This window comes from Cebidichthys violaceus, unplaced genomic scaffold (genome assembly GCF_023349555.1).
Source record: "Cebidichthys violaceus isolate CVI_PGR_0920_01 unplaced genomic scaffold, fCebVio1.0.p SCAF_11, whole genome shotgun sequence".
Lineage (NCBI taxonomy): Eukaryota > Metazoa > Chordata > Actinopteri > Perciformes > Stichaeidae > Cebidichthys > Cebidichthys violaceus.
Genome location: NW_027176274.1, coordinates 14,471,072 through 14,488,424, shown reverse-complemented (window position 1 = coordinate 14,488,424; position 17,353 = coordinate 14,471,072). Strand labels below are relative to the sequence as shown.

The 17,353-nt window shown below is 43.2% G+C and overlaps 1 protein-coding gene across 4 annotated transcripts in view; it reads left to right on the top strand.

Moving 5' to 3' along the window:
* il1rapl1a (interleukin 1 receptor accessory protein-like 1a) overlaps nucleotides 1-17,353 on the top strand; it is a 150,971-nt gene that overhangs the window by 11,747 nt on the left and 121,871 nt on the right. For all 4 annotated transcript variants that reach the window (XM_068705047.1, XM_068705044.1, XM_068705045.1 and 1 more), the window contains exon 2: nucleotides 7,844-7,947. In XM_068705047.1, the coding sequence (XP_068561148.1) occupies nucleotides 7,866-7,947 (82 nt within the window). In that variant the 5' untranslated portion in view covers nucleotides 7,844-7,865. The remainder of the gene's footprint in view (nucleotides 1-7,843; nucleotides 7,948-17,353) is intronic.

Sequence of the window (17,353 nt, the reverse complement as noted above, 5' to 3'; positions counted from 1 at the left end):
ATAGCAATTAAAGCTTGATTTGTACTTTATTTTTGTCACATCAACGTGTGATGTGTAGGTCATGATACACCAAAAGTAACAAGTTGACAATTGAACATGTGTCTGGATTTTTCACTCGCGGTATGTCTTCCTTATCTTTTGTATCCAAACCCCCCCTCTCTCGTCACCACTTTCCTCTCCATTTCTTCCAGTTCATTTTATTCCCAGACTGTCCCTAGTCAAGCAGAGAATCGATTTTTAAACAGGCAAGACTCTGGGGACCAAGCAGGGCACTATTATTGGCCTCATTTAGGCTCCATTGCCATCACAATGGCTCCGCTAGACAATAGGATAGACTCCGTCATGGATACCAAGGCGTAAATGCACATTCCAGGCTGAAAATCGCTCAGGCCAGCATTTCCTGTCCTCAGGGATCTTTGTTTTAAGACACCCCTGTCAGTTTTGAGAGGATGGACCGCAGTGCCTCTCCACACTCCACTAATATAGGCACAGCCAGCACATTTCCCCGCCGCAGGCTAGATAGAAGAGGAACGTAACAAATGTATGGGGCTTTTTTTTTCCCGTGCTATATTCTGCATGCCACCTTTCACTTTTTTTCCTATCACCGTCGTCGTTTTTTGTGCAGTCTGCAACATATGGCAGTGCGTGTCCACTGTAAACAGCGGCTGCTGATCCATCATGAGGGGACCGTGCTCCTCTATAGCAGCTGTAATGTCTGTCAGGCAAAACCAACCACAGTCCTCTCTCTCTTTCTGGGATTAAAGGTGTTTCAGGAAAAGCTTCTGCAATCCCAGCTATTGTTTGTCCCAGACAGCGGCGCACTATGTGGTGACCAAACTAAACCGATGAATTTACAGGGTCCCCAGAACCACACGTTTCCCCTCAGGCCGACAGTTTTCGTCTAAATATGTATTCATGAGGAAACATTGACTTGAATTTGGAAATGTCTGCTACACGCCCGTTAACCTCACAAAGCAAACCTCAAAGTCTGGTTGCTAGCAAGTGTGTGGTCGCACAAGAGGGAAACTCAATGTGTTGCACCCGGGCGCATGCAGCAGGAGCTGAGGTGCAGGAGGGACACACACCCTCTCATAGTTTAAACCCAAACAACATTGTGAGAAGTTTCCTCTTTACCATTATCTGAGTTGGATGTGTTTGATCTCACGTTGTCACCCCCTGCAGAAAACAACAGTTACGCATTTTAAAAAACTGTGTTGGCATTACGCTGAACACTCGGATTCCCTCTAATAGCAGCTGTCAATATCAGACTGCAATTTGGCAAATGAAGGACATAATGTTCTACGCCTGATATAATAAGAATGTATTTCAACCAATCAATATCCATTTGGTGATGTTTTCATTTACTTCAGTTGATGAGAGGATAGCAGACGTACAACAATGCCCGGCTCTGTTGCTTGGCTACATGATTATTTTAAATAAGGGCAGCTTGTTTTATGGTAAAGCCTGACGTTAGTCCTCCCAGAAAAGTGATAGAAATGTACTGTACATTGTGTTTATATTTGACTTGTGTTCCACTTCATTAATACATCATTCGTGTGACTAAACTAACAAATACAGAAGACGGGGAAAACATTAAGTGAGAGTCTATTTGATGTGGAGCAGGTGCATCTTATCCACACCAAAGCTACATGCCAGACGGGTCCATTAGCGACTTGATGTCTTAATTTGTATTACACAACACATTGTAAGGCATTTATTATACTTAATTAAACAACACCCTTTTATTTCCCTATTAATACTTTTTTTACAGTAACTGTGCTTTGTTTTAGAGTAACACAGCCTTACTGTAAGTGTGCTTTACAATAAATCAGTGTTTTATGGCATTAGTTACTATACTGTAAACTTTCATACTCATGCACACCAAACAGTCAGCACTATCACAGTTACACATTATACCTATTATACTTAACTATACCTGTAACCTAGAACACAAATATAATATAACCATAGTGTTAAAGATGTCATTACTTTATTTAGTTTAGATTTTAAAAGTCGCAATATATTTCCTAGCTTACAATATTGAAACCCTCCCCACAATATATTGAATCATAAGCCTTGTATCATGTACATATGCATGTGAAGGATGTGTGTGTGCTTGACAGTATATTTAGTCCATCTGTGTGTCAGTGGTGGTTCCTGTTCTCCCAGTGGGGTGTGTAGACTAAATGGGTGAGGAGAGTGTCGGCCCCTGCCCTCCATCAAAGGCAGCATTGACTGGAAGCATGCGAGTGTCTCTGCAGCCAGTCATCCTTGGACAGTTGACAATGGGCACGGGGGGAATCTAGCTGAAAGCAATCAACAACCACTGGAGGAAAATGCTCCACTGCTGGTGGAATGTGTCTGAACTCACTGGCAACAACCCACAGCGGTGCTCTTGACCAATCATGTGCAAATGGCTTCGGTTTTTGCCTCAAAGCTCTTTTAATTAGTCATGCGCGCAGCGTTGCATTTCATGCGCTCCGAATGTGCTCTTTTACAGTGAGTGTATGTCCAGTAGCGGAGCGTCTGCGACCGGGGCTCGGGGAGCGGCGGGGGTTTGGATTGGCTCAGAGATGTGTGGTAATTAATCTCACTCAGCGAAGAGGTGCATGTTGGGACTGAGGCTGGGCATAGCTCACCGCACCTTGCTCGTTAACTCTAACCACCTATGGCCGGCCTCTGGAGATTAACGAGGGCTGCCCATGGTCAAAAGCGGTCAAACGCGTTTTAAAGAATGCTCGCTCAGCCTATACCATCAAGCTTCTTTTTTTTTATTCTGAGGCAGTGATTCACATTACTGCTGCAAAATTATACCCATGGGACCTGACTCAAACTGTGACACATCTGGCAAACCGCAGAGCAAACACACACAGGCGCACACGCACACGCACACACACTCATGCATGCCACATGGCACAGACGAAGGAACAGGTACACAATACAGTAAGCATAGCTGCAGTGTGCTGTGCCATTTACTAGCAATCCCAGCATGAATGTCTTTGACACAGTGACACACATAAACACCTCTGACTCACTCACTCGTGTGTGTGTGTGTGTGTGTGTGTGTGTGTGTGTGTGTGTGTGTGTGTGTGTGTGTGTGCTTTCTGTGCTTTCACTACTCTTCTTTGTCTTTGTTTCTGGCTGCTCTGCATGTTTGATGTTGGCATAACTAAAACTACAGATGGAGAGAGAATAAGGGTGAATGTGAGAGAGTTGCATCTGCACACAAACTTGCTTTCACTTTCACTTTATCCCCTTTAAATTGCTGTGTTTGACTCCAGTGCCGAACCGGCTCCATGATATATTATCAGTGATTTTATGTCTCTCACTGCATAGCTTTAAAGGTTACTCTGTGCACTCAGTGGCTGCTCAAGCATATAAATAATGTAGTGTTCCTAGAACGGCGGATGGTATACATGTACACGTTCTCATCTCATGACGACAGGGTAATGATCAAAATGCAACTGAAGAGTATTTTTCCACCTGCCGAATTTTCATTGAGTGTTCTGCAGCTATTCCTCATGAAATATAGATCAAAAACCACTACTGGTCTAGAAATGTGTGAGTGTGAGAAAGTTCAATTCCTTGGATCTACAGCTGTGTTCATACAGCGGTGCACTCTTTAGTAATCTGCTGTAACCAGCAGAGACAGATGAAAAACAGACTTCCTTTTGAAGCACTAGTCTCAATTAAGTTGTTGTTGAATACCATACCTTTAGTTGTCCATTTATATACTATGAAAATACAGCTGCACAGTAAAATATAAAAAAAAAAAAAAGACTGTAGCACTGTGTGTATAAACGGCGATCAGATGTGTTCTTTTCAGATGCACATTTTAGCTGTCTGCATTTCTTGGTCCTGTCGGCCACAGAGCCACGTCTAACAAATGCCAGGAAGATGTACTCTACCTAAGACCGCGCTGCCGTCAAATTGGATTAAATCCCTAAATCGCATGATCAATCATCCACAGCTTGCCGTGCCAAGATGGCGGAGGTTTCCTTCTCCGTCCTAAGATGGAACTGCGAGCTATAGCAACAGCAACAGAGCTGTTTTTTTCGGTTCTCCTTGTAATGTGTGAATGTGTGTGTCCTGTTCAGATATAGAGAGACAAAAAAAAACTAATATGTGAGTAACGTGCACGGCCACAGTGCACAGGCATGCACCGCGTGCACACAGCAGAGGGAGTGGGCCAGCAGCAACTAGCGTGAGGTGATAATTGAATTTGGGGAAAAAGATGGGAGGAGATACAGCTATCCTGGGAGATACAGTCCCATAACAATGGCAAGAGACAGTAAATTCCTCTGCTCCTTTTTGTCAGGGCGAGTCAGCAGGCAGTGCAGGGCCATGCCCCTCATTTTCTGGTAAAAAAGCAGCAGGCAAACGGCATGTGTGCTACTGTGTGTGATGATGTGTGCGTGCTTCATGCATCGCTGAAGCGTGGATATCACGCCATGCCTCTGTGTGTGCCTCCTCAAACACACCTGCTCCTGACGCCTCAGAGAAAACAGCTTGGCCGTATCCAACCGTACGAGCAGCGCCAGAATGTCGTATTACAATCAGAGGATATATATCTGTGCTCCTTGTTACTTCTGTGCAGTGCTTTTTTAAAAAAAATCTGTTTTAAGAATATGTATTCTCACCAACCTTTTTCGTGTTTGATTTTGCTTTGGGTGGTTTTGGGGCGATGCTTTCGATGAGCAATGTCAGCCCAGCGTTATTGTGTTTTTTTTCTCCCATGATGCCCTGGAAACAATAGAGCTCATATGTTGTATTCAGATACATTCAGACAAGGCCAGACGAGTTTCAGATGAGTCAGTTACACTGGGAGAATTAAAATATGAGATCTGTCTTGTACAGTTTAAATAAACTCACTAGATCTTTCCTGTTTGCGAGGCTATCTGCATGGCCTTGTGGGGGAAATTAACCTTAGAGGTGACTTCTATGTTATTTAAACCTAGAAAAAACAGCTTCACTCTCCACTTAGTCACTGCAGTTTTTAATGACTAAATCCTTTACAGGAATTCTGCTGCTTTACGGTGTCTACAGACTGATGTTTAGTGTGTGTCTACTGACTCTCACTTCGTCAACGAGCAGGCTGCTCTACAGAACCTGTTCTGGGTTCTTGGAAGTTGTTTTTTTTGTGCAGCAGTTTCAACTTATTTGAGGTGAGAATGGAGGGGGAGTGGAGAAGGAGAGTTGAAGGGAGACAAAGTGCGCTTGCCTGTTTTTGGGAGGTCGTGCAAGGTGCACAATGCCCCTCTGTGTGTGAGGATGGCAGGCCGGTGATGTCATGGCTGGCAGGACCAACAGCCCACTGAGCTTGTGAAGGCGTGACATGATTGGGACACAGAAGAGTGTCGCTGGCATTGTTCTATTGAATCAGGCTGTGACGGGTGGGGGGTAGGGGGGGGGGGGGTAGCTCCCCATTCTGCAGCTAAAGAAACACAACCTGTCAATCATTCAGTTAGGTTAAGTAAATCAACTTGTATCAGCAGCTTGGAATACAGTGAGTTTGGTATTATTGGACAGCTTACAGTCTAGAGACAGGAAATACACAATATACAGAGACATGCAACAAAGGTCACTGGTCTGAATCAAAGTTGGGATGTTGCGGTTGTACAACATGGTGCTCGTCTTAACCGGATGCCCCAGAATGCAATTATTTTGATTTAAATTGTGTAATTGTACAACAAACTCTTTAAAACAGATCAAACCACAAGGAATAAACTCAAATTGATTAATTATTAAAACTTTTTTTAAGTAGAATAATGCTTTAACACTTAATACTAGTTTAAGTGACATGTTATGATTAACAATTTTGACATGTAGGCAATGAGTCAACATATCTTGAATATCTTTTCAGCGAGAGAAAGACAGCGATAATGCACCAATAAGCTGGATGCCAACTGCTGTAAAAACCAGAAGAAGGGAAAGGCCGCAGGCTGGCTGATAATAAAGCATGCGTTCGACAAGTCCATTAAGAGGGCTGTACTAGGGTTAAGGAGTTTTACAAAGAGCAGGGGGTAGTAACACTGTGCACCCGTGTTTTTCAGTACGCAGCAATGGACAACTAAATATTGTGATTATGGTCTCCATAAAATTGTTTCTTGACTTTTCAATTCTTTACGCTTATCATCGTGTTTTTTATAGCCGCAAGTCCCTCCATTGTCCTTATCATGTTACAATTCTGGGACGGTATTGAAGAAATGGTCATTGGACGTGTTCAAAGAGGAATATCGGGGGCCAATCAGATTTAGGTCTCTTATCTGAATTGAATTGAAATCTGACCGGCCCTCTTAAGGATTTGGGCCGTTGAGAGTGTTTGTGGTTGGTGATTTGTGTGTGCACTTAGCCATAAACTGACCGCGGGGTTACCACTGCAGCTACAAACACACAATTAGAACGGACCAGCTTATCGGCAAGTGTTTTTAAAGGCCTTTTAGCCAAACAAAGAGGCGCCAATCCTTCAGCTGTGGCATTTGCCAGAATGTTATTGGCAGAGCGGTGTTTATCGACTGAGCGTTGTTTCTGAGTAGAATGTGACGGAGGAGGAGAGAAAGGCTTCTTTTCAGAGCGGGCCTTGCGAGTGTCGTGTAAACACACACTGAGAGAGGCTCCTTTCATTAGCTATGCTAATCCGGAGTGCACGTGACCTGCCGCAGACTCCAGGGTCCCTCCTGGCTCTGGCTCTCTGTGCCCTTAGTTTCTGTCTCCAAAGGCCATGGCCCTCGTCATGTCCTTTCTGGTTCAACAGTTTAATTTGCTGTCTGTTGTGTTCTCCTTTTCCTATAGTGACAGAAACAGCGATCTGGCTTTTGGTGAATCTGCTCTTCTCCTCCAATCACTTTACTGTGTTTGGCTGTCTGGTGCCTCTGACACATACAACTACCCAGACTGGCAGCTGTAGTAGATTGAGGGCTCTGATAACGCCACCACTGTCACCTTTTGCTTCTCCCCTGCCGTCTATGTTTGAAATGAAACAAGGCAATGGGTCTCTACCCAACCTTCCGGAATAGTTCTGCATTTTTAATGATATGCTTATTTGCCTTCTTGCTGTTCCTTGTCTAACATTATAGACTTTCAGTAATTTCACTTGCTAACGTCTTCATGTGTGTTTTGTTTCATCTGTAAGGTTTTTATTACAGTTGATTTTGAAGGGTATTGCCATCGGCTAGCTCTCTAAGCTAATAAAATGTTACTTTGATGAGTGTATTCTTTTTTTTTTTAATTCACATCAAATTTATACAGCAGCAACGGCTCTATTTCAGGAGCCGGCTATTAGAAGGTAATTACTACATGTTAGATTATGTCATTTACTCAGAGAAGATGAAGAGTGGAGAAGGAGTCACCTCCATCAATTAATATGATGTATGAGTCGATAAGGGATATGGGTGGGATATGTGCCGCATCTCTGCGAGTCACAGGGTGATAATTTGAAATTCCCTTCAAGGTCCCCCCTGTTTTTAATGAAGCTGGCTACTTAAAGTGGTGTTTCTTACACATGTAATTATTTCTTTATTGATTCGTCAGCATCTTAGGGAATGGTTTCTCGTGAAATATATCCCACCATGATAACACGTCTCAATTGCAATCATGAGAGGAAATCATTACAAGAAAGATACCCTAGGGTATTTTGCAAAGTATTATGTTAATGTGAGTGTCCAAGTGTGTTTGCCTATATTGTTTGAGAAGAACATCGCTCCACACTTACATTTACTCTTGTCTAGAAAGCAACAAGGAGGTGCATGATCTCCTGCACAAGCGGTGACTGACCACTCTCTTTCTCTTTTTCTCTCTCTCCTGCCATCCCTCCATCGCCCTGCACATGTGTCGTCTCCTTCAGGCTGTGAGGACAGGGGGGGAAGATGAGACCTCCCAGCCCTCTGCTGATCCTGCTGTACTTCACACTGTCCAAGAGTGTAAAGGTCGTCTCTAAGAGAGGCTCAGGTATTTAACACACCTCCTTTCTTGTACGTCTGAAGCCTGCACATGCACCCTGTGTATGTTGATACGTTTCAATGGCTGTTTGTTTATGTATGTGTGTGGGTATGTTCTAGTGTTGTGTCTGCATTTCATGGTAGCCGCCAACCATCAATGGCTGGCACCGCCATTGATTTAATTGGGAGGCTTCTGGAAAATTTCACAGACATAAGTGAATCATTTTTGTTGTACGGCTCTTTTATGAACTTCTGTCTACACTAAATTCAAAGTCTAGACCTTAAATCACAATGATTGTCACTGTTGGATTGTGTTTAGCTGGTGGAAAAACTTTAATTGTTGTTTATTGCTGTCGTTGTGCTGCACGGCACACTAAACCGCATCATTCTACTAGAAAATACTGATGTCTCGCTGCCGCATGTGTGTGTGTGTGTGTGTGTGTGTGTGTGTGTGTGTGTGTGTGTGTGTGTGTTCTGTGTTGCAAAAATGAACAATCGAGATGAGCAATTGCAAAGTACGATGCCCTTCCCATTTCTGTGTGAGAATGACTCGCACAAGAAAACGGGAGCACTGTTGAGCAGTTTAGATATAAGTGCGACTTTGCCGTCGTTTTACTTGAAGATCATTTGAATTAATGAAAAGATATTCACTGTACTTCTTTGAATTAGCTAGGCCTACCACAATCTAGAGAGATTGACAGCTACCAAATGATCCAATTGCTCAGTGACTAGGTCACCAAGGGTTACTGCGAAACTCATTTTGTCTCTAAATGCCAGCAAATTGAGCATCAATTGTGAACAAATGCAAAGGTCAAAAGAGAAAATGGGGAGCAAAAAAGATTGAACGTAGAAGCTTTTCATGACAGGAATACATATAGGGATTCAGGTAGTCCATTACAACACTGTGAAGACAAGCTGCCATGACAGAGAGAAAGTAGGCCTTGTGCGTAACAGTGTATAATGCACTTCTTTGGCACTCGGTATTCACATAATAGTTTAACACTAGTAAAATCATGTGAGACAATACTAAAATCAATTGTTTGCATTCAGGAAAGTGCATGTTTGTTTGTGTGTGTGTGTGTGTGTGTGTGTGTGTGTGTGTGTGTGTGTGTGTGTGTGTGTGTGTGTGTGTGTGTGTTGTGTGTGTGTTTGTACTGCTGACATGACTGGGCATGTTCGAAGATTTAAGAACTGACCTTTAGATTAAGGTTTTATATTGAAGGAAGCACACCCACTAGACAGACACCAGTACAAAGAGCAGAAGGGCAACTTATCAATAAATAATGTGCTTCAACCCGCAAAGGAGATGCTCAGTGACATAGAATACAGACACACTTACCCATATACTGTGGCGGATTTGCAGTGGCTGGTTGGCTGTAGCTGTACTGTAGCTGAAGCACTGTGCTAGGATTGTACATCCTTTCACTCGAGGAAGACTTACTGATGGGGAAAAAAGCTCTCCAAATGAAGTTAGCTTGGTCACTCACTAAAGGTACAATAAATTCATAAAAAATGTCTTGGAACTGTCTGCAGACCATTCTTCTTTTGTGGAGCAGTATATAATCTGGCTATATAGTCTGGCTAGATTAAATAGAACTGGTCGTGCAACATCGCTAACGAGCTGCGATAGCCTCCTCCATTTTGGACTGTTTGGCTGTCTGTTGCCTCAAAGATCAGCGCAGTCAAGATGGCTTGCTGTTGATCAACGTGGCAAAAGTTCACCTAAGTTTAATTATCAACCTCCAGCTGCCAGTAAAAGTCTGAAAAAGCAGACCCGAACACTTGTACGTAAATCTATGTTCAAAAAAATGTACCAAGTGTCTGAACATGTACAACATTTAAAGTAGTAAGTTATTGTCTTTAAAAGACTATACAGAGACACCTGGTCACCGGAGCTAATTGTTCAAGACAGTAATCATACCTGTGATTAGCTAAATTAAAAGGTAAGACACAAGGCCACGCTCATGTCAGTTAAATCAGCCTATTAGCCTGATCAGGCCCTTGAGACTGCTTAAAAAGATCAATGAAATATAATTGATTCAGCAATTTTGTCTTGAGAAAATCTTCGGCACTTTTATCATCCAACTAAGTCACAGTATATAATGGCTTCGGTAGTTTAGCTTTAATAACAAGCTTACTCTCTTACAGAACACAATAACAAAATAAGGGAATTAAACTCGATATCTGTTCAACTATTGATGGGTCCTTAATAAGTAATTGACTGCTCACGTGAATGCGTGAGTACCTGTGTGGTTGTGCGCTTTGGTCCGTGGAGGACAGGACAGGACAGCCCATCAGATCCCTCAAGTGGGTCCTCTGGGTCCTTCGGCCAAACATCGATAGCAGTAAAGTCAATATTACAAAGGTGAAACAGTGTCATGGGGCAGTTTGGCTATTTAATGACACTTTGAAAGGCTTCTCTGTCTACCAGAAAGATTATAATTGGAGCCATGTGGAAAAATCAGACATGCTCACATTAAACTTGTAATCTGGGACATGGGCTCTCTCTCTCTCTCTCTCTCACTCACTCACTCACTCACTCACTCACTCACTCACTCACTCTCTCTCTCACTCTTTTTCTCTCTCTCTCTCTCTCTCTGGCCACACACAGACACCTTTACATACATATACTGCATTGTTTCTTTTAAATCTTCAAATACATTTTTCTGCCTTACTCTATCGCTCTCCCCATACTAGTCTCAGACAAATTGAACGGGATGACGGTTTGGGTGTCTGCGTTAAAGATGAAATGTGGTAGTAAAGGAGATTAATTGGCTGATAAAGCCCCTGGCGGGTGATTGTTTTCTGGTTCAAAGGTTTGGGATATTTGTCTTCATGTGCTGGGGATGAAAGAGATGGAGCAGCTGGACTCTCATGGCTGCTATTAAATTACCTTGCAGTGACCACCTTTGGCTTCTTACTTGCACCTCGGTCAAAGTCATTCATAGGTAGTTATTATTATTGTTGAGTCCAAACCAAACATTTTTTAGAACAACTCTGAAAAGAAAAGAAAGTTAGAGACAATGGATTACTGTTTTGTAAAGTGTTTGTTGGACATTTGGTATCAGATGGGAATACTCTTATTGTTTCTGTCGGATTGCAGGAAGAGTAGGGAATTTGGCTCCACAACCTTGAATGGTTATGGGTGAGGATCAGCTATGAGGCCTTGATTAGCCCTCAAGAGACAGTAAAGCAGATGTTCAATTGATTTCCCCCCCCCCCACAATGTCCGGAAGGGATTCCCGGATTTTATAGCGCTCCAATATCCTACAATTATTCAATGTGGGGTCTGCATGTGCCCGTATTACTTGGACTAATGAGTTTCCCAAAGGTGTGGAAGCTGCATGTGTCTCTGATTCCGTCATTCTTTGCGCCACGCTTTGCACTGCTCATGGTTTTAATGAACAGTCAGGCTCCGCAGAATCGGATATCAATTGGGGTAGATTGCTGTTTTTTGGTTTGTTATATTTGTGGCGTGAGTGCACACACACACACACACACACACACACATACTCCCACACACACACACACACACACGTCTGTGGATGTTTGAGCTGTTAATACACAGGTCGTATTTGACCCACATCTTGGAGTGTGTATGCTCTGCTGCTGCAAATGAGGGTTTTTACCCCAGGCATTCTGCTCAGCATGTCTCCTCACCTCGATGTGATTGTGCAGTGGGCTGACCTAGACCGTGCTGACACTGCGTGAGATTCACTCGCAGGGACTCTGAGCAGCTGTCAGGGTCCATCCGTCATACTCCAATCGTCTCCTTCTCGGTCCGACCCGGACCCGACACCAGTCAGACCTGAGCGGGCCTGTTCCAGCCTCTTTGCTGGAGATTAGCCCATAAAGACCTAAACTTTAATCAGACAAGACAGTGACTCTTTGACTGGGATCTCTGTCTGCTCACAAACCCAATTACCAGTTTGTAGCAGGCTGAGAGCCACTCTGAAGAATGTTAAATATGGGTAAGAACAATGCACAAAACCTGGTGGTCTGCACAGAACAATGCCATGTATTGTCAAACATGGTTAAGAGCAAGAGAATGGAGGGATCAAGAAGAAAAGGTACAGAAAAAAGGTGTTTAAAAGTTCTTCTTAAAGGACAAATGGATTAGCTCAAGGCAAAATGGATCTATGAATCAGTCTTTTTTTAGGTAAAACTCTCAGCTTATTTGACAGTGACTTTTTTTTTTCCCTCGTTCAGATTTCAGAGTCAGATGAATGGTTTCCATTTTTGTGGCTGCTGTAACACAAAGTGAAGGATTTTAAGTCAACTTTTTGGCCCGCGGTAACTTCACACAGGCATCTCTAATTTTAAGCGAGCTCATCAATTGATTGAAAAACAAATAATGGATTAATCAAAAAAGTTCAACATATTGTGAACACGGTACACGGGATAAAAAAAAAGACGTGCACAATGAGGGAAAATGAACTCTACACAATACGCTGGGAAACGAGACAGTGGGATATCCCTACCAATTGATGTGACATCACCGGTAGGTGGGCTTACATAGAAAACAATGGGTGCGTGGGTTGTGACACAACATATGTTGCCGGTGTGTTTTGACATTTAGATGTTCTCACCAGCGAAGCAATATAACTTTTACAACAAGACCACCTCACCACCCCGCTATCTATCCTAAATAAATATAAATAAAGATACAAAATGAGTTAGTATCTTTCAGCTGTGTGTCTATATATTATATATTCGACTCATTCCTCGATGGATCCTCTCAAAGACCTGCTGACACTGCTCTGGCCACTGGACTGAATCAGAGTTTCAGCAGAAATCAGTCAAGAACTGTAGAAGTTAGAGATGAAGCGGCAGCAGTCGTCAGTCAACCGAATAAACCACCGATTGTGGCCTTGGACAGACAACATTCCCCCATTCTTCTCAAACACACCTGATGTCATCCTAAGCAATATTCCCCAATGCTACACGTTTGGAGGTTGATTCCTTCCTGTCTTGAGGACAGAGGCCACCCTGACATGACATCCATAGAGGGCACATCAATGGGAAAATCTGGACTCAGGACTTGGTCCATCGGGTTCTGAAAAGCGTCCATTTGGATCGGAAACACCTGAATGGAAGCATGCCTAGTTGGACTGAGCTTTGTGGGATGAAGGACATTCTTGGAGACAACAGAAAAATGACAAAAACAACACGAGCGCAGCCTGATCGATCCAAATTGTCATCAACCCGAGGCATCAAAATAGGATTCCCCTTTTATTCCCCTAAAATCTGTCTCATTGGACGGTGATGTGTCATGACAACGAGGCTGTGGAACTGACACTATTTCAGTAATAGCATATCATTCTGCCGTGATGGCTTTGAGCTCAGGGAGGTGACATGGCTTTTTGCACACGGCCACACCAAAGTATAGTATGTATGAGCTTGTCAGGTCTGGGTTGACGGTAACCAGGTAAAGGACTTATTGACCTGTTCTGTAAACTTTCCGCCGACTCACTGCACATATTGATGGCATGAGAAGAAAAATTATATCGCTTTTTGAGACTTATTGTACATATAAATGTCTCTTGATTCCCATTGTGTGACCTCTGTTGTTTGTCGGTCATTGCGCACAATTTCATCGTCAACGTACTACGTGACCAAGAAAGCCAACTGCCACTTGTTGTAATTTTAGGCTGAAAGAAGGGAGCGTTCTACATCCGTTTGGATCAGCAAATGTCAGAATCAGTTACACCAAGCTCACTTAGGAGTGATTTTGAACAGAGGTATTCCATCCACATCTCTGACACCTCACCTCTGAATGGTATAAAATTTGAGTTGCGATGCAGTAGTGTGTTTTACGTACCCTTGGTTAAATCCGTGGGGATATGGCGAGCAACCTTTCCGTTTTTAGAAAAAATTTTTCCAATGGCTCACCATGCACTGTGCTGGGACTACCTGCCCATCAATCAGCGTCACCTTGGTCAAAGGTTGAGTGTAGTGTTTCATCATGAGAATGGTCCACAGACGCCCAGTGTGTGTAGCCTTTTGCCCCAGGCTGACTGCCAGGAGGTAAACGGACAATAGCCCTGATTATGAATTGCTCACAGCTGCGACTCTGCGCCATCACAGCCTCGGCTGTCCTATACAGAGACAAGGAAAAATAAAACGCCACATGAACACTTTGTCCATTTATGCACTCCAAATGTCATGAGAGAATACACATCACTAAACACATCCAAGGCCTGCTGACTGGTCTGTTAGCTGGCATAATGGCTCTTAAACACAGCCTGCAGGGATGAGTGAACATGCTGCAGTGGAAAACAACACACTGCACTGGACTCAAAGACAAGAATGGGAGCTTCGCCGTGTCTTGCACTTAACCCAGTAGAGACACTGCCTTACAGTAAATATGTAGAGTGCTTCAACTGCCTTTAATGGGATTATTGACTTCACTTTGAAGGTACAATGTAAGAGGAAGGATAGCCTCTCGGCAGGAAATACATCAAATTGGACACTGAATTTGATTGTCATGTCTGTTAATACAAGGACTAATCCTGGAAACTGTATGCCAAAATGAAATCTAATTGAATGCTTTGTTGTGAAAGTTGCAATAACACCTGCCCGTTTTCTTTGATGGTCAGTTCAAAAAACAAAATACTAAATATTTTATTTTTAGATTTAAATTTGTATCTCAAACTCAGCCGCAACATATGCAAATGAGCCTCTAATTCATATGCTAAAAACTATAAACTGAGCTTTTTAAAGAGTGTAATTGTAAAAACAGATAAGACTCCGAGCGGCACGGAGTGGTACCAGCTGTGACTGCAGGCCTAATGTAGCGTAGGAGTGTCCCAAAAGCCACTGCAGTCAGCTCGCTGTCTACATACTCTGATATGACAGGGCATCGCTATGATCCCAGCAGGATATGTCAGGAATGTGTGTGCGTGAGATTGTATTCGTCTGAAAGTTTCTCCGTGCGTGACTCGTGCTATCCCAACCTTGGCCTCTTGCTGTTTTTCTGAGCGGGGATAAAAACTGATACAGCCAATATTCTAGATGACTCTGCAAAGTCCCGCTCCAAATCCCCGATAAGAGCCCGTCATGGATAACTGTAAATCTGACATGGCCCCAAGGCAGTGTGGGGGATGAAGTCCATTGAGCTGACGCCTGAATAACCCTGCGATAAGTGCGGCGACAGGAACACAAAATCCAGTCAGTTAATTTATTTGTCAAGGCGCTCTCCTTTCGTTGCACAAATCATACTGGTGCAATTTCTCTGACACTTAAAAAAGTGAAATGTGCCTGTCTATACGTTTTCTCTGTCAAGCAGATGGGCTGAAGGACCCACACAAATAAGATGCAGCGAGACCTTGTCTATGCCTGTCGTGCCTGTCTGAAACCCCCCAGGCATTCTAGATGCTTGTGCAGTTTATTGACAGATAAACTGTCCACATTGACATCTGTGCACACTAATATATGACTGCAGCCGGTCTCAAGTTAAACGATCGATCGCCTCGAACCTTCAACTTGACACGTCTGAAATGATGCAACACATTCAAGAGTAGCTTCTGCCTCTGCCTTTTCTCTCCTTTTTCATCATCGTGCATTCATTTGATGCTCATTAACAATGCTGGGAATGTCCTTGTGCCTGTTTTTTTTTTTTATGTGAGCCACGACGCAGGAATATCTAACTAAGGACGTATTGATGATAAGTGGAGAACATGGCCAGCTGTATCAGCCCACAAGACATCAATATACAAACAAGCCGACTATAAACACACGCGTGTTTGCTATCCTGCTGTTTTTTTGCCCCTTCGGAAATGTGCACATTCACTTTTCATAAGCTTACATGCATGTAACAAGCACATAAGGGCTAAACAAACACAGGATGTGTTGCATACACCGGACAATTTTGTTCATTCTCTCCCGCTGGTTTACAACACACACAAATGCGTTACGGAGGCGGTCGTGGCCTGGTCAATACCTCTCTTTCTAAATGATGAGGAATGGCCTGCGCTGCAGTAGCACTGTGCCGGGAGATTGATCACATGCAGACTACTGGAGATTAAATGGCTTTCTTGTGGAGAGCCAGACTGCCCCTGGATGGTGCATTGTGTATAGATGGGAAGCCTGTTCTCTTTGCTCGGCTCACAACAGCTGCACAGCCTGAGGATAGACCAGCTCATGCAGGCAATCAAGCTACAATGCTTTGGTTTTTATAGGAAGGTGGAGGCTTGCATTTTACTGCGTCATTACTTCGCTCACCAAAGTAAAGAGCAAGGAAGTTGTTGATTCTATCTATCAACGACTGGAATTATTGTATTATAGGTTTGTGCCTCTGTTGAAAAGCCAGCAGTTTCTGGTAGAGTGAAGGCAAGAGTACAAAACGATAAGGAGGATGTTTTCAGGGACGCACGCTAAAAGCAAGACTTGTGTCAAGCGTTACACTTGAGAAAACCACGGAACAGTAAGTAGGTCTTCAAATCCCCCTCTTTCCATTTAAAGACCATCATAGCCATCATAGGATGTGACTCCCTTTGGTTGATGTATGCTCAGGGGTATTACAGTCATGTGTGATGGGTGTGGTGTGTGGAGGAAGGGAGGCCATATATACCAAAGTGAACAGAGGAGTGGTTTCTGTGTGCTGGTCTCCGCTGATAATGAAGTAATTATGCTGGGGAATCATTCATGTTTGTGGCACAAGTAAAATATATTGTAAAATTCAGCACAGCATATGCACACTGTGTGTGTGTGTGTGTGTGTGTGTGTGTGTGTGTGGGTGTGTGTGGGTGTATGTTTAATTGAGTGGGTTTATATATATACTACAGAAATAGATTGCCAGTTAATTAAATGTTGGTAAATGAGGAGAAGTGCCACGAGATGCTTTTATAGACATCAAGGCAATTTAGTCCACATTAAATGGCTGTGATGCAGTGGAGGAGTGTGTGCTCTGTGTCTGAGTGTCTTGTGGTATCTCATTTCTCTTGAGTGTTGTATGTTGGCTCATTGATCAGTATGAATATGCAATTCCTGTGCCGATCTTATTTTTCAGATTATTCAGTATTCGGATTAGTTAAATTAGAAATACTATTGTATAAAACTGCATCCTGGAAGTATTATGAGCAGAATCTACTTAAAGAGCCAGTGTGTAGGGTTTGGCAGCATCTACTGTAGCGCTGAGGTTGCAGATTGTAAACAACTGAAACTTTTCCCATGTGCCAAGAGTGTAGTAGAACATGTGGTGGCCAACACAAAAAAGCAAATGGCCCTATCTAGAGCCAGTGTCAAGTTTGTCCGTTCTGGGCTACTGTAGAAGGTGGAGCAAGTCTTCCATTTCTGCCGATAGACCCCACTAAATATTACGCACAAGCCCTTTAAAATATCAAAAGTAAAAGTAGCCATCATGCAGAATGGCCCCTGTCATTGTTTATTTATTATATATTATATTACAGTGCCCC